This window comes from Ursus arctos, unplaced genomic scaffold (assembly GCF_023065955.2).
Source record: "Ursus arctos isolate Adak ecotype North America unplaced genomic scaffold, UrsArc2.0 scaffold_22, whole genome shotgun sequence".
Taxonomy (NCBI): domain Eukaryota; kingdom Metazoa; phylum Chordata; class Mammalia; order Carnivora; family Ursidae; genus Ursus; species Ursus arctos.
In genome coordinates, this window is record NW_026622897.1 from 13520581 (window position 1) to 13545674 (window position 25094).

The 25094-nt window shown below is 54.6% G+C and overlaps 1 protein-coding gene across 1 annotated transcript; it reads right to left on the bottom strand.

The window, feature by feature from the left end:
• Positions 1–611: 611 nt before the first annotated feature.
• Positions 612–23753, bottom strand: LOC130544594 (cell adhesion molecule DSCAML1-like). Its single transcript, XM_057316897.1, has 4 exons — positions 23531–23753; positions 7760–8077; positions 4287–4433; positions 612–649 (listed from the first exon to the last, which is right to left on the bottom strand). The coding sequence occupies exons 1-4, from the start codon at positions 23751–23753 to the stop codon at positions 612–614; spliced, it is 726 nt and encodes a 241-aa protein (XP_057172880.1).
• Positions 23754–25094: the final 1341 nt, after the last annotated feature.

Below are 25094 nucleotides of genomic sequence, written 5' to 3' on the forward strand. Positions count from 1 at the left end.
AGCTCGTCTTCCAGAGCACCAGCGGACACATCTGGCCTGCATCTGAGCAGTGTCCAAAACTCCCCTCTGGGGCCAAGATAGCCAGTCGGGATGCTGGTGAAGAGCATGCTGGGAAACTCCCACAAGGAGCCCGCATCGATATAATCAGGTCTGGTGGAAATTAAAAGCTATTAGGAACAGGGCCGGATTTATCTTTATATCCAATAACACGCATTGTAATGGTGATCATGCGGATGGGAAATTAAACCACATCTCGGCTCCACTGGAGGCCTTAATTTTTATTTATGTTTGTGCACAGCCCTTTGCCCTCTTTCCCCCACCCCACCCACTCCGAGAGCCAGTTCTCCTCGAGACCAAGGCCCCCAGGAGAGAAGGAAAGGGTAGGAGTCTGCCAGATCATAGGCGAGAGGCTCCGTGCTCCTACGTCTTTAAATGGCCCAACGGAAGGAAGAGGATCAGCCTGGAGGAAGGGAAGGCGGGGAAGGAAGGGGCAGGTGTAGTAGGTAGCTCTGGGGAGAAGTACCACTCCGGGAAAGGTTGCATTTTGGTCTCTCCAGCCTCTGCCTGGGGAAAGCACCGTCAGAAAGCTGCTTAGAGTTCCAGCAGGAGGCTCACTTGCCCACAAGCGTGGGCAGCTGGGAAGGCGAGCCTGTGGACAAACACCCAACTCATGCAGCTCGTTTAGGCACCAAGCCCTTACGTCCTCCCAAACACCCTGAGAGAGAGGCCTCATTCGCAGGGCACCCACCCCATGGGGCCCCTCCTCGCAGGGCATCTGCTCTCCCCAGGGAGATGTCTCCTGGGGCCCTAAGTGACCCTCACGGCCTCCCCATTCCTCCTCCTGCTCCCCAGCACCTGCTCCTGTTGGCCCTGTGGTCTGTTAGGGATCTGACCCAGACCTGCACATCCAGGGATCAAAGTCAACGCTTTCTCTTTGCTCCAGAAGCCGACCCTAAGGCATCAGGGGGAAATAAAGGGCTCCTTGATCCTTCCTAAACTCCAAGGCAATCTAATCATTAAATCTTCCCCCAGACAAACACACACACACACACACACACACACACACACACACACACACACACACTGGGTACAGTGTGAGTATGGATGGCAGAGAATCCTATTTTTATGGGGAAAAAAAAAAACAATAAACAATTTGCATTTTCCAAAATTAAAGCATGCAGCATGTGGGCCCAAGTTCTGGCCTCTCATCTACAGAGCCTGGAGGAAGCAAACTCCAATCTCTGGTTCTCACGGATTCCTCTGGGAACGTGTTAGTTGGATTCATGTGCTTTGGAAAGTCTGCCCCTGGATCTAAACCATGGCTGTAGAAGGATCTAGAATGATTATGGGTGGTGCTGGAGGGCTGGGCAGGGGAGGAAAATTCTCCAAAGCTAAAGGAAAGGAAGGGGTGCTACAGAACCAAAGTTTATCAGAGCCCTGCCGATTAGCATCAGGCCCACTTCCTGATAATTATGCCCTTTGGGGCCACCAGCCGTGTCTTGACATCAAAGACAGCCCTGAAGCGCCAACTTCAAGAGTCGCTTTGGGGAAGCTCACTGCCTCCAGCTCCGATGCATAGGAGTCAGGTAAACCTGCCTTCTCTCCCATCTGAGCAGGACTTCCTACCGCCCCACGCCCAAGGCGCTCACCCTTACATCAATACGGTTCCCACATTCCTTCAGAACACTTCCAACCATCCATTCGTGCTCCCCTGGAACATTGAATGAGCACCTGCCCTGCACATGGAAGGGGGTGTGTCAGAAGCCAGGGATGTGTGGATGAAAACCAACCAGTTCCCACCCTGGAAAACTCAGTCTCATGCGGGACACAGAGCCTATGACATAGTAGAAACGGATACGCCGCAACTGGAAACCACAGGACGAAGGGATTGCACTCTTCTGCCCCATCGTCAGCATCACTGCCACAGCTGTCCTCAGTGTGCCAGGCAGCGTTCGGAACATTTCACATAGATTAACTTCTTAAACCCTAGAAAGTAGGGCAGTCATCATCCCCATTGTATTACAGTTGGGGAAACTGAGGCACCGTGGGGCAAACGGCTTGCCCAGCTGGTCAAACAGTGGAGTCTCAACCCAGGCAGTCTGGTCCCAGGGTCCAGACTCTTCATCCCTACACTCACCAGGATTTCACAAAGCCTCCCCTAAAATCCAACGTTAACTTTTTTCCCCTTCCTGAGGCCAAGGCCCTCCTTGTCAAGAGCACACATTTAAAGCCTCGGAGTAACGCTCTGCTGGACATATCTGGACAGGTGCAAAGAAGCAGTTCTGCGTGGGGTGAGTGCACAGGTTGATAGAACAGGCCTGAATTCAAGCCCTGGCCCCCTGCTTTATAGATCCATTACCCAGAAGAAGTGACTTGACTTCTGTGAGCCTCAGTTTCCACTTCTGTAAAGTAGAGGGAAAAGATACACTTACGGATTTTTATGAGGATATAATGAGATCATACATGAAAGTTTCTTAGCCAGTGCCTGGCATACGGTAAGCGCTCAGATAATAATTGTTATTTAATACTACTAATATTAATTAATGATATTTTGATGAGTATAACCCTCAGTCTATAAACTCAAGTGTCTAAGAAATACCACATTTCTTTACATTCTGTAAAGCACCTTCAATCTGTTGGACAAACAGGACATTCAATCCCCCCCCAGGGATGTGTCACGGTCTGGGGTCTCTCACCAGCCAGTTGTCCCTGCCTGCATGATCCCTTTGGGTCTTGGCTGTGTACCTCGTGCCTCCTTTGGACACGAGAACCCTGGCCCCCGTCCCAGACCCCGTGGAGCCACACACAGCCACCCATTGTGGGGTCCAACCGCTTCCTCCAGCTGCACCCACTAAGCGGCCTACAGTCCCATCCCCATCCCTGGGATCCGCTCGTCTCCTGTGTGTTCCCTGTCCTCACAGGCTCTCTCCCCCAGCCAGAACACCCATCCTAACCTTTCCTATTAGCTTATGGTTTTACCAAAGGCAGGAAGAGCAGCTGTCTTCAAGTAGATTCGGATTCCTGTCCTGCTAGGAGCTCTGAGGCCGGGAAACATAATGGCCTGGCCATCTGCTTGGAACTGAGAGAAGGAAAAAGTACCAGAAGCAAAACACAAATTAATGTCTCAGGAAGAGTAGCCTGCCGTGTTAGCGGTGAATATGCCTAGGCGTCGGGTCTTCTCCTAGCTAGGCGTCGGAACCACGGAAAGAGCTTGAAAAATACTGAGGCACAGCTTCTCCCACTGAGATACTGATCTGGGGCTGGTCCCAAGCACCAGTGTTTTTCAAAGAGCTCCCCCGGGGCTCAAATCTGTAGCAGGATGTAGAACCCCGGCTTTACAGGTGTCACGTGTAGACGTCTGCTTCCCCTAACTAACCTGAAAACCTGGCAGCTGGAATCATGTCATAAGACCAACGATGGGATATCAATGTCACAGGGGCACTCAGCATGTGGCCGAGTGCCTCCATTTCACCAAAAGGAAAAACCAAGGTCCTCAGCGGAGAAAGGAAGAAAAAGCAGGAGAGCCCGCGCGAGGTGCCGGACGAAGGCAGCGATGCTGCTGCAGCGGGGGAGGGGGAAACGTACCATTTTGTAACCGGAGGCCAAGAGGTATTTTTGAGGACCTCAAGGTTTCCAGACCTGATTTCCTTTTGAAGTGAAAGGGAACGAGTAGCGGAAGGCTTGCTCCAACAAGGTGAACCCATGACATGGCAGTAACCTCTTCCCCCAGCGCCAGGCAAGGGCGAGGCCAGCTAGAGTCCTAATGGGGTCTTCAAACTCATGAAAAAAAAAAAGTCCCGTATGCGTGAAACTCAGTCTGGTCCTCTGAGGAGCCCGTGCTCATTGCTCTAGTCATTCCATGCGGGAACGCAGACCACAGCCGGCTCCTAGCTCCCCCGCCCCCTCCACCGCCCTTCACAGTGAAGTGGCTTCCAGCCTCACCTCCCATCACAAAGAGCAAGGGCAAGCAAGACCCAGGAGCCAGGAAGGATGGGGACCTCACTCTCTTGGGGGAGTAGGACCCATCCTGTGTCGGACGGGACATTCGCACACCCAGCAGAGGCCACCGGCACCTGGGTTTTCACTGCCCCGCACAAAGACGTACCAAGTCAAGACCGAAGATGCTTCTGGGCCAAAGCATCACTGGAACACTAAGAACGAATCAGTCACCAGAACCAACCTCAAGAGCTCAACTCAACAACCAACTCAGCACCTCTGCTTCATCTCTCCCCCCCACCCCTCCCCGCAGCACCCCTGCCCGCTGCGGCCCCACAGGCCTGCCTTACCTGGGATGATGGAGACCGTGTCCTTCTCCCAGGACACAACGCTAACATATTCCTGCACTGAAGAGGGGATGAGGCACTTGAAGACGGCCACGTTTCCACGCATTGACCTTTGATCCTCCACCCGGACGGTGTAGGGTTCCCTGAAAACTGCAGAAAGATGAGAGGGTGGGGAAAAGGGGGGTGTCACAAGGCTGGGACGCGGTGGGGGCCCAAGAGGGGAACAGAGAGCCGGCTCAGCTCCCTCTGCAGCCCCAGGCCTCACCCCCCATCACCTCCTCCCCCACCTTCCATTTAACAAGCCCAGAAGTTCCTGCCATGATCTTACTCCTGCCTGAGCAGACTCCTCCCTGCTCCACTAGACAGCCCACGCTCCCTCAGAAATAACCAGTCTCCCCCTGCAAGTTCGAAGTCCAACTTCGAACCTGTCCAATTTCAGTGAGTATTTAACAAACCATTGGATTGGTGGGGCCTGAGGGCAACACCTAAGTCCTGCACTGGGATCACATCCAGCAAGAGGACAGGGAGGTAACAAGGAAACATGATAGAATTCCTCTAAGGAAACCACGCTTGATTTCCTACATTATTCCTGGGCCCAGGGTGACCATAGTTGGGGGCATGGTGACCATAATTTGCCAAAAATAAAAACTGTGACACATGATCTAACCACAGACTTTCATGCCACTTCAGTGTGAAAGGTGGCCTGGGAAAAAACGTAGTTGACACATGGAACTTTCTGGAAGGGCTTGGTGGTTTATAAGGACGATGGAAGAGAATATTTAAAACTGTGATTGTCTCTGAAATTGGACGGTCTCCAAGATTCTCCAAAACAAAGTATCCTTACTGCTTCCTCCTACCTCCTGACACTGCCTACAGCCTGACCCCCAGCCCTGCCCCTGCCTCTAACACCTGGCTCTTCCTTCCCTGCAGTGTGTGCAGGGAGGCCCCTGCCTCAGTCCCAGGGCTGGTTTGGGGGGCACTGTCCCCTGCAGCCATTCTACATGTCAGGTCCCATGGGTGCGCTGGCTGGGCCTTGGGGGTGGGGCCCAGGGGCCGGCCCCTGCCTCTCCCTCGTCCTTCTCTGCTTGGCCTCTTCTGGGGTCCCTCCATCCTTCTACCCCTTCTCTGCCAAGCAGAGCTGGTGCATTGAGATCCCACTGCCTCCCGACCTTGTCCCTCAGCAGGCACCTGGGCAGCGTGCCCTCCTGCTCTCCCAGCCACGGTTGCCAGGGTGATGCTCAGGGCCCAGCGGCCCTCTGGCTGTGCACCTGCAGCCCCTCTGGCTTCATCAAGAGCCACTTAATTGGCTGTGTCTCCAGTCAGGCCAGCCCTGCCTAGCCTCCCCAGGCCTTTCTTCTTTCCCTGCCCCCGTGTGGTGATTGTGCCGGGGAAGAGATACAGCTGGGGTGTAGAGGTGGAGGACAGGCGGAGAAGGGGGAGAGGAGAGGAGAGCCTCTCTGCCCATGTCCTGGGGCAGCGGTCTGGCCTTCAGTGGGTGTGGGCAGGGCACTGCCCGTGGATGGGAGGAGAGCACGCAGGAGGCCAAGGGGAATGAACACAGGAGGGAAGCAAAGTGGAAGAGGAGAAAAACCTGGGGTTTGTGGGCACACCCCCTGGGGGGGTCCCAGGGAGCCAGCAGAGGCCAGCGGTGAGGAAGCAAGCAAGCAGGCCCTCCCTCCTCCTCTGAGCTTCTGCGTGACCCTGCGCCAGAGCTGGTTAGCCTTTGGAGCCTCGGTTTCCTTATTTGTAAAAGGACACAACAAGGAAGATAACAGCATGTCGAAGGCCTGGCCCAGGGAAGCACTGCAGAAATGCTGCTTGTCATTACAGCTACGCCTCTGACCCATTGGGCCACATGCCCTTGGGCAAGCCACTTAACCTCTCCACGTCTTAGTCCCTCATTTGTAAGAAACACTTATAGGATTATTGTGGAAACTGCATCCTAACCCAGTAACAGGCATGTAACAGGAAACAGGACATTACTTCCTCCCAGCCCAATCCTCCAGGCGCTGGAGGCCAGAGTTGTACCAAACCCCGGCCTCAGGCCTCCCAGCCCAGCACCAGGTAGTGCGAGGGGAACAGTGCAAAGGACCTACTCCTGAAAAGAAGTTCCATGGGGAGCCCCAGGAGAGATACCCTGAGCGTGGTGCTGGGTTCTAAGAGCTCACATCTCCCCCCAGGCAAGCCAATAGGATGAAGACCAGCTCTTTAATTAAGAGCGCCATACCACTTCACCCCCCCGTATATACCCGTTCCTAGCTTCTTGGAACCTTGGACCCATGAGAGGCATTCCTGAGGCAGAAGGACCCTAGGAGTCAGAGATCTTGCAGGATCTGTCACTTGGCAGGCAGGTCGGGAGGCCTTCCCCGGAACCTACTATTCTCCACCCCACAGATCCACCAGGAAAGATGGCACCCCCAAACCTGATGCCATCGCAGCGGGCTAGCTAAAACACTACCTGTCCTCTCCACCCAAAAAGCTCTTCTAAGAAAATCGTTCCCCAAACTTCAGTGCTTTATTACTATGTAAGGCACACCTTACAAATGACACACCAGTGTATCATGACATCCTAATTAAGAGGAACTGATCCAAGCCATTCCCTTGACTCCTGACCTAACCCTGAGAAATGAGATTTTCTATTTTCTTTAAAGACAACAGCTGAAAAACCCTTACTTCCTTGCCTCCACCGACCCTTCCAAAGACCAAAATCCTTCACTGCTTAAATGTTCCATCATGAACTTTACCTAAATTCCCGTTCTCACAAGATAGAGTATACTCAAAGACCCATCAACAGCGGAATGGGTAAATAAACATGGTAGAGTTGAACAATAGAACAACTACACAGCCATGACAATGAACAACCCCCTTCAATGATGTACAGAAGGGGTAAATCCCACAAACATAATAGTGATCTAGGGGTCCAAGAGAATACATACTGTAGGACTCCATTGATACGAAGTACAAAAATAGGCAAACATCTGTTTTGTTAGAAGTCAGGACAATGGCTTCCCCCGGGGGAATGGTGACCGAGAAGAGCATGAGGGGGCTTCTGAGGGGCTGATATCGTGCATTTGATCTGGATATTAAAGACGGTGAAAATTCACCAAGCTATCTACTTGTAACATGCACACTTTTCTAAAGGGTTTGTGAGAGAAAGAGCCTCACTGGGTGTGTTTTCCAGGAACCAAGCACTGACGTGAACAGGGGATCTGAAGGAGCGCTAGCTCGGTTAAGCATCGCACGGAGCGGTGAACGGGGCAGCGTCAGCCTCGCGGAGGAGAAAGTGCGGGCTCGCAGAAGTGTTCTCTTTGACCAAGGACACGCGCTAAGCGGGGAGCTCAGATTCCAAAGCACTAGAAAACTCTCCTTGAGAGCCGGACTTCCTCCACGCCCCTCCCCTGAGCACCGCACACCCGTATCCTCAGAGGAGGGGCTCAGCCCGCTCCCCCGCAGGGAGCAGGTGGCTGGGCCCTTACCTGCTTTGACGCGGATGTTGGGGCTCCGGATCTTGCCGGCCGCATTCTCCGCGGTGCAGAAGTAGTCATTGTCGTGGATAAAGCTATTGAAGGCGGAGGGGGAGAAGGGGTAGAGCTGCAGCGTCCCGTTGGCGTGGACGTGCCGGATGTGTGGCACGTCGTAGATGTCGTCCCCTGTAGCCAGGTACCATCGAAGGGCCGCGCTGGGGGAGCCCGCGGCCGGGCAGGGCACCACCACCCCCACGGAGCTGGAAAAGGTCACCTGCTGCAAGGAGTCATTTACAAAGTAGAGGCTGGTGCCGACATCTTCAGGGCGAGCTGCCGGGAAAGGGAGAGGAGAGGCTGGGTTAGTCGCGTTCTGGGAATAACCTCCCAGGCCACTGAGGCATTCGCCCCACCCCCATTCACAGTTCAAACACCAGTCACTCAGGAAGCACCTACTGAGCGCTGACTATACCCCAGCCACCGGCACAGGTAGATAGGAGACAGTTACTGCCCCATAGAAGCTTCCAGCCTAGCACGAGAATGGCAAAATTAAAAACAAGTCACTTCCCGTGCCAAGCCAAGCCCACGGAGAAGAGACTGGCCATCACTCTGCTAGGTCGAAGGGTCTGAAGCCATGATCCACCATTGGTATCCACTCTTGACATTAGGAGAGACACTGAAATTGCTCAGATAATAAGCATTTATCCGGCATCTGCTACAGGCAGGTAGGTTCACAACCATTACCTCCCTTCATCCGCACAACCTCGAGAGGAGCTGGCATCACCTCTTTTTTTTTTTTTTTTTTCTAAATCATTCCCTTGTATAGGCTGAGAATTGTTATGGCAGGTGCCAGAGATCACCCAGCTGATAAGCTACAGAACTGGAATTTGAACCCATCACTCCTAGTGAGGCTCCTTGTGCCCGTTCTATCACACCATAGGTGAAAGGTGAAGGGTCTCAAGACCATGCTGCAAGAGGAAGGAGGGTGCTCGCCTGGAGCAGGGAAAACTACAGGAGACCCGGAGAGCAGGCTTCCACCTGTGGAGGCCGTCTGGGAAAGGCCCAGCCCCAGAGGGCCCAATGAAGACCAGCGGTACTGTGGCTGGGTAAGATCTGGGTCGGGAAGCAAGAGACCCACCCAGGTTCTAAACCTGGCCCTGACACGGACTGACCGTGGTGACACTTCCTCTCTCTGTTCCTCGGCTCCTTTGCTTATAAAATGCCCCCCCCGGAGGGGGGGCAATGGGGGGGACAGAATGGACAGGGCTGCAAAGACCTCACGCATCTCTGACTCTCTGACACGTTCCCATCACAGCACCCTGTCACGCGGGACAACATGCTCAGGACTGCAGCCGCCTGACTGGGGCAGGACCACCCAACCGCGAGGACAGCTGTCTGCAACTCTCACACCGGCACGTGGCCTCTCCTGCCTGATTGGCCACAGCCCTGAATGGTGGAATCAGGCCCTACCTCCCTGCTAAGGAGCCTGCTTCCTTGAGAAGGGCCACCTCGGAACCAGTGGGGATAGTCCGGAAGAAGAGAGGGCCCAGTCCCAGGTCTCCAGCTGCAAGCCCCTCCCTCTCCCCCAGGAAGATCAAGGAGCAAACAAACCACTCGGCTGCTTATTTAAAGAACGTTGCAGGGGACCCAACTTGACCTCAATTTCCACAACTTTATGAGAAGGAGGAAGGCCTGCATCCGGACTGTATTAATATTCTCGGCTTAACTCTGAGCAGAGCCTCCAGGGAGAATACACTGGGCAGCTCGTTGAGGGACGCCATTAAGCCTCATTGGTCAGAGCAATTCACATCATCTCATAAAAAGCCATGATGAAGCCATTAGCAGCAGTGCTGGAAAACACATTCATGGGCTCCTTGCTGGGGTGTCAGGGGCAGCCTCCTGGCAGCAAATGCATTTGCTGTTCCCACCAGGCACCGCACCCTTAGCGGCTGAAAGGCTCTTGGGGAGGCAGCGGTCTCACCTTTCCCTCCTCCTCCCCACACTGCCTCCCCTGGTGACAGTCCCTGTGTTGGTGGGTGAGCAAGCCTGCTCTGAGAAGCAAGAAAGTGGCGCATCTTCTGAGGGGGACCCTAACTCACAGTGGCTAGGGTTTTCTCCGAGATCATGAAATCACAGCATTGCACGGGTCAGCAAAGGAGGCTTAGGAAGGCTTCCCTTAGGACCCAAATTTCCCAGGCTCCCTTTCCATGGGCCTGCTCACCTTATTGAGATTCATTCAATAAATATTTGAGAAGCATCTTCTACATGCCAGGCACTGTTGTAAGCACTTTACTTACACGACTTCTTTTAACGTTCCAACAACCCTACGTGGTAGGGACTACTATCATCCCAGCTTGCAGATGAGGGAAGTAAGGCACTGAGAGATCAAAGCAATTTACCCAAGACCACACAGCCAGCGAGTGAGGGGTCAGGGATGCAGACACAGGCAATCTAAGCCTGGAGTCTCACTTCTATACAATTAGGTGATTGTAACCATTGCAATAATAAAAGGGGGTTTTCACCTTCCTCAGACATCACCTGGCCACCAACATCCATATTTAGATGGCCAAGTACAGGATTAATCTCTCTGCACACACAGATACACACACGCTCCTCGGGGGAGGGGTCACTGTTGAACTCGACATTTCAGACAATGCTTAGCCTGTGGGAACAGGGACATCACTCTGGGGTTCTGGATGCTTCCTGAGACAACCTAGTTAATCAGACACCCTCTCCATGGCAGCTTTATGGATTGGGCGAACCAAAATCCATCAAGGTACAGAAAGACTCTACGTTGTGCCTGACAAATGGACTTGGGGAGCTGACAAAGATTCCTGACAGAGAGGAATTCAGGAATTATCAGATTCAAGAACAGGGTAAGAAAATATTTATGATGTGTGATACCGCCAGCAATTAAAACAGATACCACGGCTTTCCCTGTTAACTATAGGCCAGGCTTGGAGCTAGACCCATTCTAGAGGTTCTCTCGCTTAATCTTCATGGCTCCCTAGGGGATGATATTAATGTTATTTTGACCTCACAGATAAGGAAATTAAGACTCAAAGTTCACTAACTTCTCCAAACTAATACAGCGTAAGTCCGGGTGCTGGGACGGAGCCGGCATGGCTTTACTTCAAGGCCCAGGGATGGAGCCACTCTATTGTGTGAACCACGCTAAAGACAAACCGCAAAATCTGGTTTTCCAGGCTGGGTACGCCTCCCCACCCTTCCTTCCATCTCAACCCCACCCCAAACACACAGTCCTAGTCTCTCGCTCTCCCAGCTAGAAATCTGTGCCCCACCCCCACCTATGAGCTGGGCCCCATTCCCCAGGCTGCCTCCGCTCCCAGCAGGAGCCCCGGCCATGATGAGAACGGCCTTCCTGCACTCTGAGCCGTGGATCCTGCCAGAGCCAAGGACACAGGGTTCTCAGCAACTACAAATGGGTAGATTTAATTGATGAATTGACTGGGATTGTCCAGCCACCTGTCAGGGCTGATGAAACAGCAGATTTATAGCAAAAGGTGAGTAGCCTCATATTTCTCCCACCCTGGGATGTGAGCTGCTGTCTGAGTCTGGGGGAGCTGGGGAGGATGAGACTAACCATTCATTTCTGCTTACGGCTCTGACAGTGCATTGCCATATGAAACATCACCCTCAGGTGTAAAACAATAGCATTTTGCACTTACGTCGGGCTCATACTTTACCATCACAAGGCACCTGTCAGCCCAGAATGCAGAAGCCCTCTAATAAACATTAATTTAGCCTCACCCCACCTGCCAAGAGGAAGGAGTGAGCAAATCTATAAAGGGGAAACTGAGGCACTGACCACCAAGTATCTCAAATCCTGCCACGTGCCACGATGAAGGTTGGTGCAAGGGTGACAGTGAGTGGCCACGGCAGCAATGGTATGTTGTCACCCAGCCATAAAACGGGCAGTAGCGAGGGCCTCACTCCAACCTCATGGAGTCTGGCAATGGCCTCTATGGGAGGGGGGGTTCCCTCCCTCTCAGGCCCCTGTTTGAATCTTCAGAGCAGGGACAAAGCTGCAGCAAGCTCTAAGAGGAGCACAGAAGTATACAATAGACAGAGGCCTGGTAGGAGTCTAATGAGCTGCCTTCCTTCCTGGGGCTCACCTGGACCTGCTGTGTGACCTCAGGCAAGCCACTAGCCTTTCTAAGCCTCCACGTCCTCATTCTCAAAAGGGAGGGACTGCACCATCTTACCTGCCCTCCAGGACTGCAGAGCAGGGAAAAGAGAATGTGGAAGAACGTGGTTCACCACAAAGAGGACGTGTGAGTAGGAGAGACAGGACTACTGTTCACGACTCAGTGATCCCCAAGCGGTCCAGGGTGCCTACAGCAAAGGGTGACCAGGGCACAGCACCACTCTGCAGCCCTGCAGATTTCAAGACCCTCTTTCCTCCCTACTCCTCTCAGCTGACTCCTGCACCCTTCAAGGCTCTCCTTCCCCAGGTCCCTTCCGACCCCGGGGACCAGGAAAGACCTGTTCTTTCAGGAGACAGTTACAGAGCACCAGGCACATACTCAAGAGAGCCACAGCCGTGGGCGCCGGACACCACCTTCCAGGCGCTTGTAAAGGACATGGAGAGCAGAAAGGTCTAACCCAGAGCCCAGGGCAATGTGCATGGAAAGCACCAGTTCCGAGGAGCGCCCCCTGAGGGGACATGTGAGTTACTCACAGCCCGGGGACAGCTTTGGGGACGGGGACTCCAGCTGAGCCTCGAAGGAAGACCCAAATGAAGGCACCCCCCAAGAGAGGCCGGCCTGAACACGGCCTCTGTGGCAGCCATGGGGCCAGCATGTTTGGGGGACCCCACAGAGACCTTTCAGGCAGTAGTGCTGTCTGGGCTTGGGGAGAAGAAGCAGAAACAGCTGGATTGGCATGTCGGCCCCTCAGTGGTGGAAGACAATAGGGGGTTTGCAGGCTCGGCGACTGAGTTCATGCCAGTTCTTGCAGCCCTATGCCTAACTTCATTCTGACCTTACACTTACTTCCCTGAAGGCTTAGTGGCTTAGCTAACGGTCCAAGTTCTCAAATGAGAGGAGACTCACATTGATTGAGCACCTGCTGCATGCCTGGCACTAGGCTTGCTTGCTTGCTTGCTTGCTTCCAGGGCATTCTCTCATTTAACCCTCACACAAAGGTTCAAGGTGGTCCTGTTAGTCTCATTTTACCGGTAAGGAAAAAGAGGCTCACGGGGAGATTGTACAGCTAGCAGGAGACAGAGCCAACATTCAGTCAGGGTCTGTCTGGTCCCAAGCCCGAGTGTTTTCTGTCGTCATGCCGGAGAGTTCAAAGTTTGGGGCCTTAGGAAGCCCCCCCCCTTCTTCTCTGGAAGCCAGTCCCAGTTTGGAAACCACCCTCTTCACACAGGAAACTCCTACTTCTCCCTCAAATCTCAGCTGCTCCCCCTCACCTCACCCCACCCCCAGCCCCAGCCCTTTCTTCTCTGCAGACAGAAGCAGGCATATTTACAGACAGAACAAGAGGAGGGGGAAACACTTCATAAATAAAGAGAGAGACGTTCAGATCAACAGCAAAGCTTCTTCTGGTCAAAGGGGGAAATGGATTTTTAATAGAAAATGGAAGTTATGGGCTTGGATGTGATGTGACAGACGCCCAGACTTAAACCCATTTAATCTTCTCTACCGTTTAACGTGGAACACCACCCCGATGCCATGTTTCAGAAAACAGGCTCCAAATCGCTGGGAGATTAGAAGCATAGAAATAGCAGCGCAATATTTTTAAACCAGAAATCGCCCCCAGGCATTTGGGCTGCCCCCAGGGTCACCACTGAAACGTAAATATCCATCACGTCAACTCGAGCGCTGGCCCTCCCGCCGTCTGGCCATCTGGATTAGTTTGGCGAAGGAAACTTGACACCCCGTGTATTTGACACCCATGGGCCCCCACCCCGCCGGCCTGGGCTGGGCTGGGGGTGTCTGGCCCACTGAGGCTTCCTTCTAGGTGTATACCGAATTATTCCCACGTCATCGTCCCCAGTCATCATAAATGACAACCCAAGGGGACCGAAATATTAACACCTTGCCACCTCCACTGGGAGAAGTGAGTCATTTTGTTCTCTTCCTTTACAATATTTACTCATCTCATTCCCTGAACTTCTCAGCCAGGAGCATCTGTCAGGGCTGGACCTGGAACCTGCCCCCCCAGAGATGGGCAAGAGCTGGCAAGGGGTGTCCACGCCTGGGCACAGCAAGTGGGTCCCCAGGGCCGCAGGGGCAGGAGGAGTGGGCAGGGCTCCCCCGTAGGGCTGTGAGCTCCCTGTCCCGCTCACCACTCTACCCCTGGGCCTCGCACGGCACCCGGCACTTCACACAGTGGTTCAAGGTCCAGACAGGCTCTGGAGCCAGGCTCCCCAGGTATGAATCCCTGCTCTACCGCCTACAAGCAACGCAGCCTCAGGCAAGAAAACGTCACCTCTGTCTGCCTTAGTTCCCCCCACCCACCAAACGGGGGTGACCTCAAGGGTTGTTAGGTTGGATGCATTCATGTAAAAGGTAGTTTCTGGTATCTCTGAAATGCCTAGCAGCACGTAAGTATTTGTTGCTATTGTTACAAGTATTATCTTAACAGGCAAGTGGTATTTGTGGGGTAAATATCGCACCACAAATACTCCCCTCTCACCTACAGCACAGCAACAACTATTACTTAAGACCGTTCTCGGATGTTAGGATGTGTAATCAGCTGGAGGGCTGATTAAAAATGCAGATCCTTACCTACCAGGTTCACCGAGGGCCGGGAAACAATTTCTGAAGCATGCGGTCCTCTGCCTACAAGTCGGAGTAACGCTCCCTAGAGAGAAGTGCATTTGCCACACCGGACTTCAGTATCACCTTTTCCACCAATAGCCAGTTTTCATGGGCTTGGCTGACAGGACCTCAGCACCACGTTAATTAACTTAATTTGGCGATCGAGTTAATAAAATAATAGCGGTGGGATCAACAGCAGCAAAGCATTGCGATAGCCACAGGCCGCTGCCCCCAGGCCTCACGCGGAGTGTTTTTTATGCAGATCTGGCCTGGTGAGTTTCTGGGGTTAATTTGCCCGGTTCATGACCCCGCTGCATTTGCACACAAAGGTTTTCACACAAGATATATTATTTGCCCTCGTTCTGATTGTTCCTATCCCACAGTTGGAAAAACTGAGTCCAGAGGAGATCCACCAGTGAGACCTTGGCTCAACCACCCTGTCCATCCAAAACCCGAGTCAGGACCCACGAGACAGGGTCTGGCTCCTGCATCAGAAAACCTTGTGTGTTCGCACCTTTGAGCCATTCTGTGTCTAGGCCCTGGGGAGGAAAAGGTCAAGTCTCCCCAGACAGTGTCAGAGCATTTACAGGCAATCAGAGTTGGTCCTTGTCCCGGGACAAGATGGAGCAGCCAGGACCAAGGCCCACGCTCCCCCCAAACCTAGCACACCTGCTTTACCACTTACCGTCACCATCGCCATTTCTTTTTGGCATTTATTTTGTGCCAGGCCCTGTGAGCAGCCCTTGCCTTGCATTACGGTTCATTGAACCCCTACGACGACCTCTAATGTAGCTACTGTGCAAGATCCCATCTTACAGATAAGAAAACAGGACGTTAGTGGATGGAATGAGCACTGGGTGTTATATGCAACTGAGGAATCACTAAATTCTACCTCTGAAACTAAAAAAAAAAGAAAACAGGATGTTAGGTCAAGTAATGTCCTCGGTTCGTTCACACACCTAGCCTCGGCTGCATTTCTCAATGGGCACACTACATTCTAGACTCAGACGGTCTCCAGCGTATGAACACACATTGAGGGGTGTTTCTGGTGAAGGAGAGCAATTTGGGGTATGACATCTCCTGTTTACTTGGGACTGTCCCAGGCTTCCCACATTTTATCCCTAGGACACCCTCCCACCCATCTCGCAACTAAATGCCAGCAGCCCCTACCCTAGTCCTGGAGATGACCAGAAAGTCTCCATCTGCAAACTCCCTGGGGAAGCAGTCCTGCCCCGATGAGCAGCACGGCTCCAAACACCCTCACCTCCCCATCAGAAACAGAGGGTTTTTTGGTTTTGTTTTTAAAGATTCTCAGCACAAACATAGGTCCTATAACTGGCAACCAGAAACCTGTAAGACCCAGTAAAGATAAGTCCTCCCTCCACCTACAAGGCCCCTCACCACCCGCTCCAGGAGTTATGAGCCAACAGCTGACAGCCAAACAGACTCTTTAATCTCCCAGCCCCGGTAGACAGGCCCTGGGAAGGGAAGGCCCCTTATGGCCAGAAGGTCTTTCCAGGGAGTCGGCTCAGACAGCACAGTTGTCCCTAGAGTCCTAGATTTAGATTGTTAACGCTTGAGGGATTTAAGAGATTATTTTGTCCAATCTCCTTCATTTACAGATGGGGAGCCTGAGGCCCCGAGAGGCAGAGTAATTCACCCCAGTCCCGACTGGGAGTAGACCCGTGTCTCTCCTGCTCTTTCAGTTCTGACCACCCCACTTGTAGAGTCCCGCAACGTGGAAAAGGTGGGGCCTCGTGGAGAAAGGACAAGACACTGATGAGGGAGTAGAGGAACCAGGGGTGCTGGATGCCTATAGGAGCGGCCTCCGGGGGTGGGGGGCAGACATCTGTCTGCAAATAGTCGTCACGTGGAAAAGGGCTTCACCTGCATCCCTGTGGCCTCAAAGGCAGAACCAGGACCAGTGTTAGAAGGCCCAAGAGTCAGACCACTTGGCAGATTCTGAGGATGAGCTCTGTAAGGGTCAGAACTGTGCGGTCAGAATGGGCTGCCTTCAGGGGGGTGTTTCTTGCGGCCGAAAGTACCAGAGGGAGGAAGAACAGCTTCTAGAGGGAAAGCTGTCCTGGGGGGGGGGGGGTGTCAGCCATCTGATTAGGGGACAGGTTCTGTGTCCTCAAAGGTGCCTTCCAACCTGGAGAGCTTTTGCCCGTGGCAGTCATCAGATCTCTCTCTCACACCCCCAAAGCAGGTCCTGAGACCCGAGACCCTTAGACCCCATGGCTCTGGGAAGCCATCCCACAAGCAAGGTGGCCATAACCCCGACTCAGCCTCATTCCCAGGGCCTGGATTCCGGTACCGGCTGTCACCTCAAATGAGGTCACACCAGGTAGGACTCTAAGCCTAGCTCTCCCCATGAAGGACTGCGGATTCCCAGCAGTGAGAATCACCCTTGCAGACGTGTGTCCAGAGGACTATAGAATAAACCCGCATCTCAGGACCTGGGGAGGGAGCAGAGGTAGGTACTTCCTACCCCCACTGGACCCTGGGGCCACAGGGGCAACTGCCAAGTCCGCTCCAAGAGGACTCCTGCCAGCCTGGCTGTGCTCGTCTGCTGTTCCCCATGTTGCTAGGAAAATGCTCCATGTGTGGGGGGTCCAAGGAGCAGGGAGACAGCCACACACAGGGAGACCTTTGCTGTTCCTGTATGACGAAGTGACAGTAATTATACCTCACGTTTCAGCAAAGGATTTATAAGGCTAAAAGTGGTTTTACTGTGGTTTTTACATGTGTGTTTATAGGTTGCCCTGTTTGGTTTACAAAGCATTGTCACATGATATACAACGATAGGCCCCTCATCCTTCCTGCACACACGTAGTAACAGGTGCCCCAGGGAACCGTCAGGGCACTGTTATTTTCCCCATTTCACAGATGAGGAAATAGAGGTATAGGAACTATTAGGTAACTTGCCTAAATTAGGCTGAGTTTGTCATCTAGGTCCACAGAGTTCTTTCCAACACACACACAGCATAATGGATATGCAACCATCATTTGAATAACTCTGTTCTTAATGAAGAGGGTGGTGACCTTGGAAACTGTCATTGCGCGCATCAGGGAGAGCAAGGGCACGGGGAGGGGGGCTGAGCGGGTGAGGGGGTAGCAGCTGGACAGCAGGGGTGGTACCCAAGCCTAATGCTGTTCAGGCGAAAGCAGCACTGGGCCAACAGCTGTTAAACAGGACACACGCACTGTTGTGCCCCCAGCCACTCCTGCACTTGCGGCACCCAAGGGCCTGCTGTGGGCGGCACTGGACCTCTGGATCATATGCCGCTTCTCTATGGCTGACTGGGTCATAGAGGGAGAAGTGGTCCAGGGACCCCCAAGGTTATGGGCTATCAGGGGTGTTCTCTACACACAAAACTACCTGCAAAACAGCGAGGCTCCTCCCAGCAGGGAGAGACACAGAAATCTACCCAGCTACAAGGTACGGGGGCTTACCCTGTGTAGCCCATTAATACAGGCGCTATGGCATTAAACCCAGGATAGTTCTTCCTCTGTCCAACCACAACAGAGATTTATTAACCAAGCCCAGCCTTCCTTTGGCAAGTGAGCGACTAGCCTTTGCCTCACCCTCAAATCCAAGTCCAGAGCCAACCTCTGCCCTCATCTCTTTTCCACTGGTGACTTAGCTTTGGTTGGGGAAAGGGAGTGTGTTGGTTTCCCCCGGGTTCACCCAGGTGCCTGCATGGCCTCAGCCATCTCGCTGAGGATGGGTCCTGCTGGCTACTGGGCTAGGCGACAGAAGGAAGCAGCAATGTCCCCTGTCTTGGCCACCACACAGTCTTACTGCTACAAGTCTAAGCCAGTTGGCTTGGCCAAAACTCCAGCTGATTGATTCAACTACTCAGGACAGGACCTGATGATCTATTCGGAGGTATGGGCAGAGAGGAAGGTGGGAGCAGCGCAGGAAAAGAAGAAGAGGTCTAGCATTTATTGAGTTCCAGCTACATTCTGGCTACTTTATGTGTATTATCACCTTTAACCCCAATTAAATAGCTGGAGAAAGGCTCAGAGAGACCCAAAGTCACATACCTAGTAAGTGCGGAGCGGGGATAAGAATGAAAGGTTTGCTTTGACTCCAAACTTCCACCACACCAGCGAGTTGCGATCTTTTTTATTTTTCTTTACAACTCCAAATATAAAAGGCTCTCATTGAAAGAACTGGGGATGGAGGAACTGGAAGCTCTGCCTGCTGGCCCTCCCCTCTCTACCTCCAGCCGGCCCCCAGGCCCCACCCTTCGCCAGGGGAGGACCATTAAATATGCAGAAAAAAACTCCTGGGAGGCCTTGGAGCCGCACCTGCCAGGGCTGGATTTGCTCCTGCCCCGGAAATGCAGACAAAACCATTCCCGAAGCCACATTCCCACTGCAGGCGTCCCACCTGGCTCCCTGGGAAGGAGCACTCCAGCTGCCCTGAATGTTTGCTCCTCAAGCAATACTCCAGAATTTCCCTCTGCGACCCCCGCGCCCGCCTTCCTGCTGAAGAGGCCTCAGCAATGTTAGAATAAGCAGCCCAGGGGCCCTTCCCTCGTCTCTCCGAGACCGCGGCCGGCTCCAAAGCTGGAAGCCCACAGACCTCCCGCCACACCTCTGCCCATCGGTTGCTGCTTTTCCCACTTCCAACCACAGCCAGAAGCCACAGCTCCCTCCATTCGGAGGACACACTCTCCAGAAATCTGGTGTTGGCTCTGGAGTCCCACGGCAGGCATGCCCCCGCTCTTCAACCCTCTTCTCCCTGCAGCACAAGAGGGACAACCCACACCCCCATTTGGTCTTCCTTAGGGTATCTCTGCCCATCACCACTCGTCTTACCCCAACAGCAAGTTCCAGGGCTGTCTAACCAGGTGTGTTCAGCGCGGAGCCCCTGTAGGCCTCAAACTCAGAGGCAAGAGAGAGCACTACCAAAAACACCAGCCCTTCTTCCCACTCCTGCCCCACCCCCATGCCATGCAAGGAAAAAGTGGCGGCTACTGAGGCAGAAATCAAGAGGCTACTCACACAGAGAGGGCCAGGCTCTTGGCCTGGCTAGGTCAGCATGCAAATCTGTATGCAAATCATATGCAAATCTAGGGCCTGCCCTTGGGTTCCTGGCACCCTGCCACCGCTGCTGCCTGTGGCTCACCCCATTCAGGCACCTGGGTCCCGGCTAGATCTACTGGGTAAGGGCTGAGAAAGCACATTGAGAGCTGGGGGTTCTTCCTCTTGACTGCTTCAAATGTCTCCAAGAAACACCTCTTCCAAGATCACGTGGGAGGGAAGAATCTCTCAGCCTGGTATCCCCGCCCCTGAAAAGAAAAGCTCTCTGAACATCCACCCTCCCCTTCAGTTCATCCACAAATAAAATCTACCTTCACCAGGCCGAGTAGGGGACCGAGCAAGTGACAGGGGTGGAGTTCCTGAAGACACGGAGACGGCCAATGGGGCTTGAGGTCTGCACCCCTCTGTCAAAGGCCAACAGTCCAAGAGGTGCTCTCGGCAGACTCCCACCCGCCGTCTGGGGGCTCCCAGTCTGCCTGTGTGGGGCCTGGCTTGTTTAGCAAAGCATTGCTGGGCCAAACGCCCATTCCCTTGCCCACCTCCTCCCCGTTCCTCAGTCTAAGAAAAACAAGCCTCTCCAGCCAGTCTCCTGGGATCTGCTCAACTTAAGCGCTGCCTTTGGGTCAACTGCTTACTTGCTTTTTGTGTCTAATTGAGCTCCCCGTGCTGCGGCAGAGATATATTAGAGGCAGCTGACTTTGATGCCCAGAAATACGAAGCATCTGAAAGGTTTGTCGGTCATGATGGCAATTCCATTCTCCCCCACGTTATTCTAGCAGCCGGGGCCTCCCTGCCCACCTACCCCTCCCCAGGCTCACAGGTCCTTCACCTGCTTCCCCGAAGTTGTGTCTGCCATTTCAAGATTTTCAACACACCTTCCCCCACTGTCTCCCCCCCTCACTTCTAATTAGACACCAAACGGAGTGTTAGAGATTTTCTTAATGGCTTGACGAAGCCTTTTAATTCGGTCTTCTCAAGAGAGAAGAACCATGAGTCCCCGTCCGAGAGGCTGGGGTGGGAAACGAAAAAATCAATGTAACCCATTATTTTGGCTTTTAGAAAACAGGAATTTTAGTGCCGCGGAAGCTTGTTCTTTTACACAGTAAAAATGCAAATGCAGGCAACACAGATGCTGGCCCGCTGGATGCAGCAACGGAGAGAGCCTCACTGGGGTCCGTCCAGCTGCCCGAACCTGGATGGGTTTGGCAATAATAAGCCAGTTATTGGAGACTCGATAACCGATTGTTAAAACACCTTCCCAGTTCAGTTCTGGGGAATCGGTCTGAGCTCAGGCTTCATCAAAAAAAAAAAAAAAAAAAAAAAGGTATTTCGAGAGGAATGGAAATAACAGAAGCTTAAAACACATTCAATAACTGCTTAATTCCATCCAGAGGACGCTCTACCCATCTTGTTTTCTTCTCTCTGCCTCCTCCCGCTCCTCACAGATGGACGTACAAATTATTGCAAGAGGATATTGTTTTCTGTAACAGGCTCGAACATTCACATTTACATTTTCCTTGGTGCCGTGGGGGTGACTGGCAACGAGAGAGAAAATACACCAAACCCCATCGTCCCCACGCTCCCCGCGTCACATCTTCCCCCAGCTGCCTCTGTCAGCCCCCACCTCCATGCCACCCCAAGCAGAACAGGCCCCGGGGACTAGCCTGGCACCTAAGACCCAATTAAGGCACGAAGGAAAAGAAAGGCCTGTCTGGCGAGTCGCCCTGGCGCCCAACACAGATGCTGGAGCCTCTGAATGGCAGGGCCGCGAGGGCTCTGCAGACCAAAAGGCCACCGAGACACCGCCTCACCTGGCACCTGCAGGCTACCCACAGGCCCCAGGCCAGTGGCAACTTCCTTCTCAAGTTGGAAAGGGTTTTGCCCCTCAGGCTGTCCTGTCGCCTTCTGGGCCTTTCTCCACCCGGCGCCCCCCCATCTGCTTCCTCCCTATCAAATAGCGTGGGCTTCATTTATTAATGCCTGGCTTCTGGAAGGGGGAGGGCTGTGTCCTTCAGGTATTTGCTAAGGGACAGCCACTCCTGGGGAATGGGCTACTCTGCAAGGAGGGGGACTGTGGGGAGTGCAGGGCCCGAGGACAAAGCTGGGCAAGAGTATAGCAGAAGCTCCGGCCTGCGCTTTCTCGCCTGACAAAATGGAAAGGGGGTGGGGGGCGGAGAGAGAACTAGCGAGAGAGAAAGCTGCCGCTCCTCACCTTATGTATTTTTAATATTAATGTAATTAAAGCTGCGAGTCGAGCCAGCCTGCGGGGGCGGAGGGAGGCAGGAAGAGCCTGGGGAGAGGGAGACTGGGGTGTGGGGAGGGGGGTGGGAGGTTTGAAGAGGAGACAGCCTTCCTGCTCCGCTAAAGTGGGAGGAGAGGGTGCTGTGAAGGGGACAAGGGGTTAACCAACCTAGACCAGCCTTGGCCTGTCACCCAGTTGGCCCCATTGGGTCTGAGAAACTCAACTACTTTGTCCACGATTCAGAGGCCACCTCTCGCCCCGCACCCCGATCTCTAGGCAAACCCCAGCTGTATCTTGGCCTTCAGTCCGGCCTTAACCGGGAGATATTTACAAATAAAATAAGGGTCACCCTCCTCCCCCACCCCAAGCCTCGAGATACTGCAGTCAGCTCCGGCAGGTTGCAGACTCCAGACCCCTGGGGGCATCGGCCCGGAAAAACTAGACCCCTCCCCGAGCGCCAACCCTCCGCTGGATTGCCCTTCCCCCATCGCCTAGGGGTCAAGAGCTGAGGCTCGGCCAGGGCCACCGGCGGGGCAAGGGGGGGGAGAAGCCGCCCCCAGGGCGCGAAGGAGAAAAGTTAGAGGGCTGAACAGGTAAAGCTGAGCTGGTACGAGCGTGTGTGCTCCGCTGCGCAAGGGCTCGGAGTTCGGCCGCCTCATCTCCCGCCATCTGCGCGCCCGGGGGCACGTCCTCTGCGATAGTCTGGAAGCCCTAACGCCAGCGACAGCCTGGTCCCGACTCAATGGCCAGGTGACTCTGGTCGGAAATGTCTGCCCCCTTCCACCACCACCCCCCAGTCCCGGCTACCTCGAGGATCAGGCGCGCAGCGCCCCAGCAGCAGGTCTGGACATGCTGGACACCTGGACCCACCCCTAGCAACGCCTTCTCTCCGGGGAAAGCGACACGCCTCCCCCCACAAACTGAAGACGGTCCCCATGTCCGGCTGACCCGGCGCGGAAGCGGAGAGTCTCGCACCTTGGGGCGCGCTGCCCGAGGTGGCCCGGGCGGCGCAGCGAAGCCGGGGCTAGTGCCCGGGGCGGGGGGGGGGGGGAGTGAGGCGGGGCTGGGGAGGGGGGAGGCGACCTCTGGGTCTGGAGAACAAACTTGCCATTCGAGGGACCCCAGCTCCCGGAACCCCCTGCTCTCCTCGCCCTGCCTCCAGCCAAGGCGCGGATGAGCGCCATGCGGTGCGGCGCGGGGGGTCCAAGGCGGCGGAGGGGCGCAGGGCGGCGGAGGAGGAGTACGCCGCGGAGTCCGAGGCCCGAATAGGCGAGGACTCCCGGGAGAACAGTCACGGCCTGAGGACCCCTCCACTAGGAGGGCACCCCGGGGTCCCAGCGCCGCCAAGCCGCAAGAAGCGGGCAAGGGGCTGGGGGAGGGGTCCGGGGCAGAGCTGCGGCCGGGCCGGGGGCGGGGAGACGAGGGGTTAGTCCACCACCACCTCTTCGGGCGCGCCCCAACACGGCCGGCGCGGGTGACCGGCCGAGCGGTCCAGGGCACACTCTCACCTGACCTCTCTCCGAGCGCCTGCCCCGCCCCCGCTGCGCCCCACCCGGGGCCAGGCACCGAGGTCGGTCCCCCGGGCACCCGGAGCCCGCCGGGCACCCGGAGCCCGCCGGGCACCCCGCCTCACCGCCACCCGAGCGCACCCCGGCCCCGCCGCCTCCGCCGCCCTGACGCCCGCGCGGGGCTCACCTTTGTGTAAAGAGTCCAGGAGCAGGAGGAAAGTTACCAGCCACATGCCATAAAGAGGCCCTATTCTCCGGGGAGGTGGTCCTGTGGCCGGCCGTGCGGCAGCGCCTCTCCCCCGATCAGCGCGCTCCCAGCCGCCCGCACTCCGCGCCCCGCTCTTTCTGCTCCTCAGCCCAGCGCTCGGCGGCGGCGGCTCCTCCCTCCTCGGCTCCCTGGCTCCTGTCATCCGCGGGGCTGGGCTAGGCGGCCTTTCTCCCCGCCCCCCCGCGGCACCCCGGGTGGTGAGCGCCAGCGCCAGCCCGGAGCGCAGCCGGCCCCCAGCCCCACGAGCCCAGGGACAGGGCCGGGGATCCGGGCCATCCGGCCCTGGCCCGGGGTTCGCCGTCCAAAAAGCGAGGGGTCCCTGCCACCCGCCGGCTCGGAGCCTGTGGTCGCACACAGACATGTGTCATACGTGTGCCAAGAGCCCGCCATGCTCGGGCCATGGAGGCCCTGTGTCCCCCAGCTGGCTCGGTCACCTGGGGCCAATGCTTCCTGACGCTTTCTGACTCAGTTTACCCATGGACGCTCCTAATAAAATCCAGATCAAGCGCCTTTGGCAGCCCCCCGAGCTACTCCCCACCCCAAAGCTCAAAGCTGCATGCCCCAACCCCCCCTAGTTCTGCAAGCCTGCCACCTGGGGAGCCTCAGCTGAGTCCAGCCACCCCCAGCTCCCCGGCGGGTTGTCTTCAGCACTTGGCACATTGTGCTGAGTTAAACAATTATTTACAATAAAGAGTTTAATATCTGCTCTACCTCATGGGTCTTCCTCCTTTATCTTCACCTACCCCACCCCCACAGCTTTCTCACCAAGCAGAAATTGGTTTATTCCTTATACCAACCTGCACAAAGTTGGCGTGGACTTGAACAGGGCTCAAGCGAGGGCATCTCAGTGACAAAATGAATGCTGACGACCTGCTGTGTGCCAGGCACAGGTTTGGCCCTGGGGACAAAGGCACGGCAGTCAGGTCTGCTGTGACAAGGTTGCTATGGTTAGAAAGCTCTCCTTATGCTGGTAATTCCTGAAAAAGGGCCCACCCAGGATTCAGAGACGGGGTCCACAGTAGCCCGGAGAATGGAATAGGAGTCAGGGCGGGACCTCCTCTCTTCAAGGATAATGGAGGTCACCTCAATTGCTCTGGCCACTTGGCTTTGGCCCGCTTCTCAGGGGTGTGCAGGGAGAGGGGGAGCATGAGGGAGCGAGGGAGGTAGAGAGAACACTGTTAGCTCCCTATGACTGAGGAAGAAAATGTACTTCCTCAAAATGTCTTACTTAAGTTCAGACCGAAGAAGTAGGACTCCTCGTTCCCAGTTTTGCCAAGATAGCTCCAGACATCTTAACTAAAATTTTTATTAAAGTGTACATTTGCTTTTTTTAATGTTAAAATATACATAACAAATGTACCATTTTAATCATTTTTGAGTATTTGGTTCAGCAGCATCACGGGCCTTCACCATGTTGTACAACCATCACCACTACCCCTTTCCAGAACTTTTTCATCATCCAAACAGAAACTTTGTATCCACT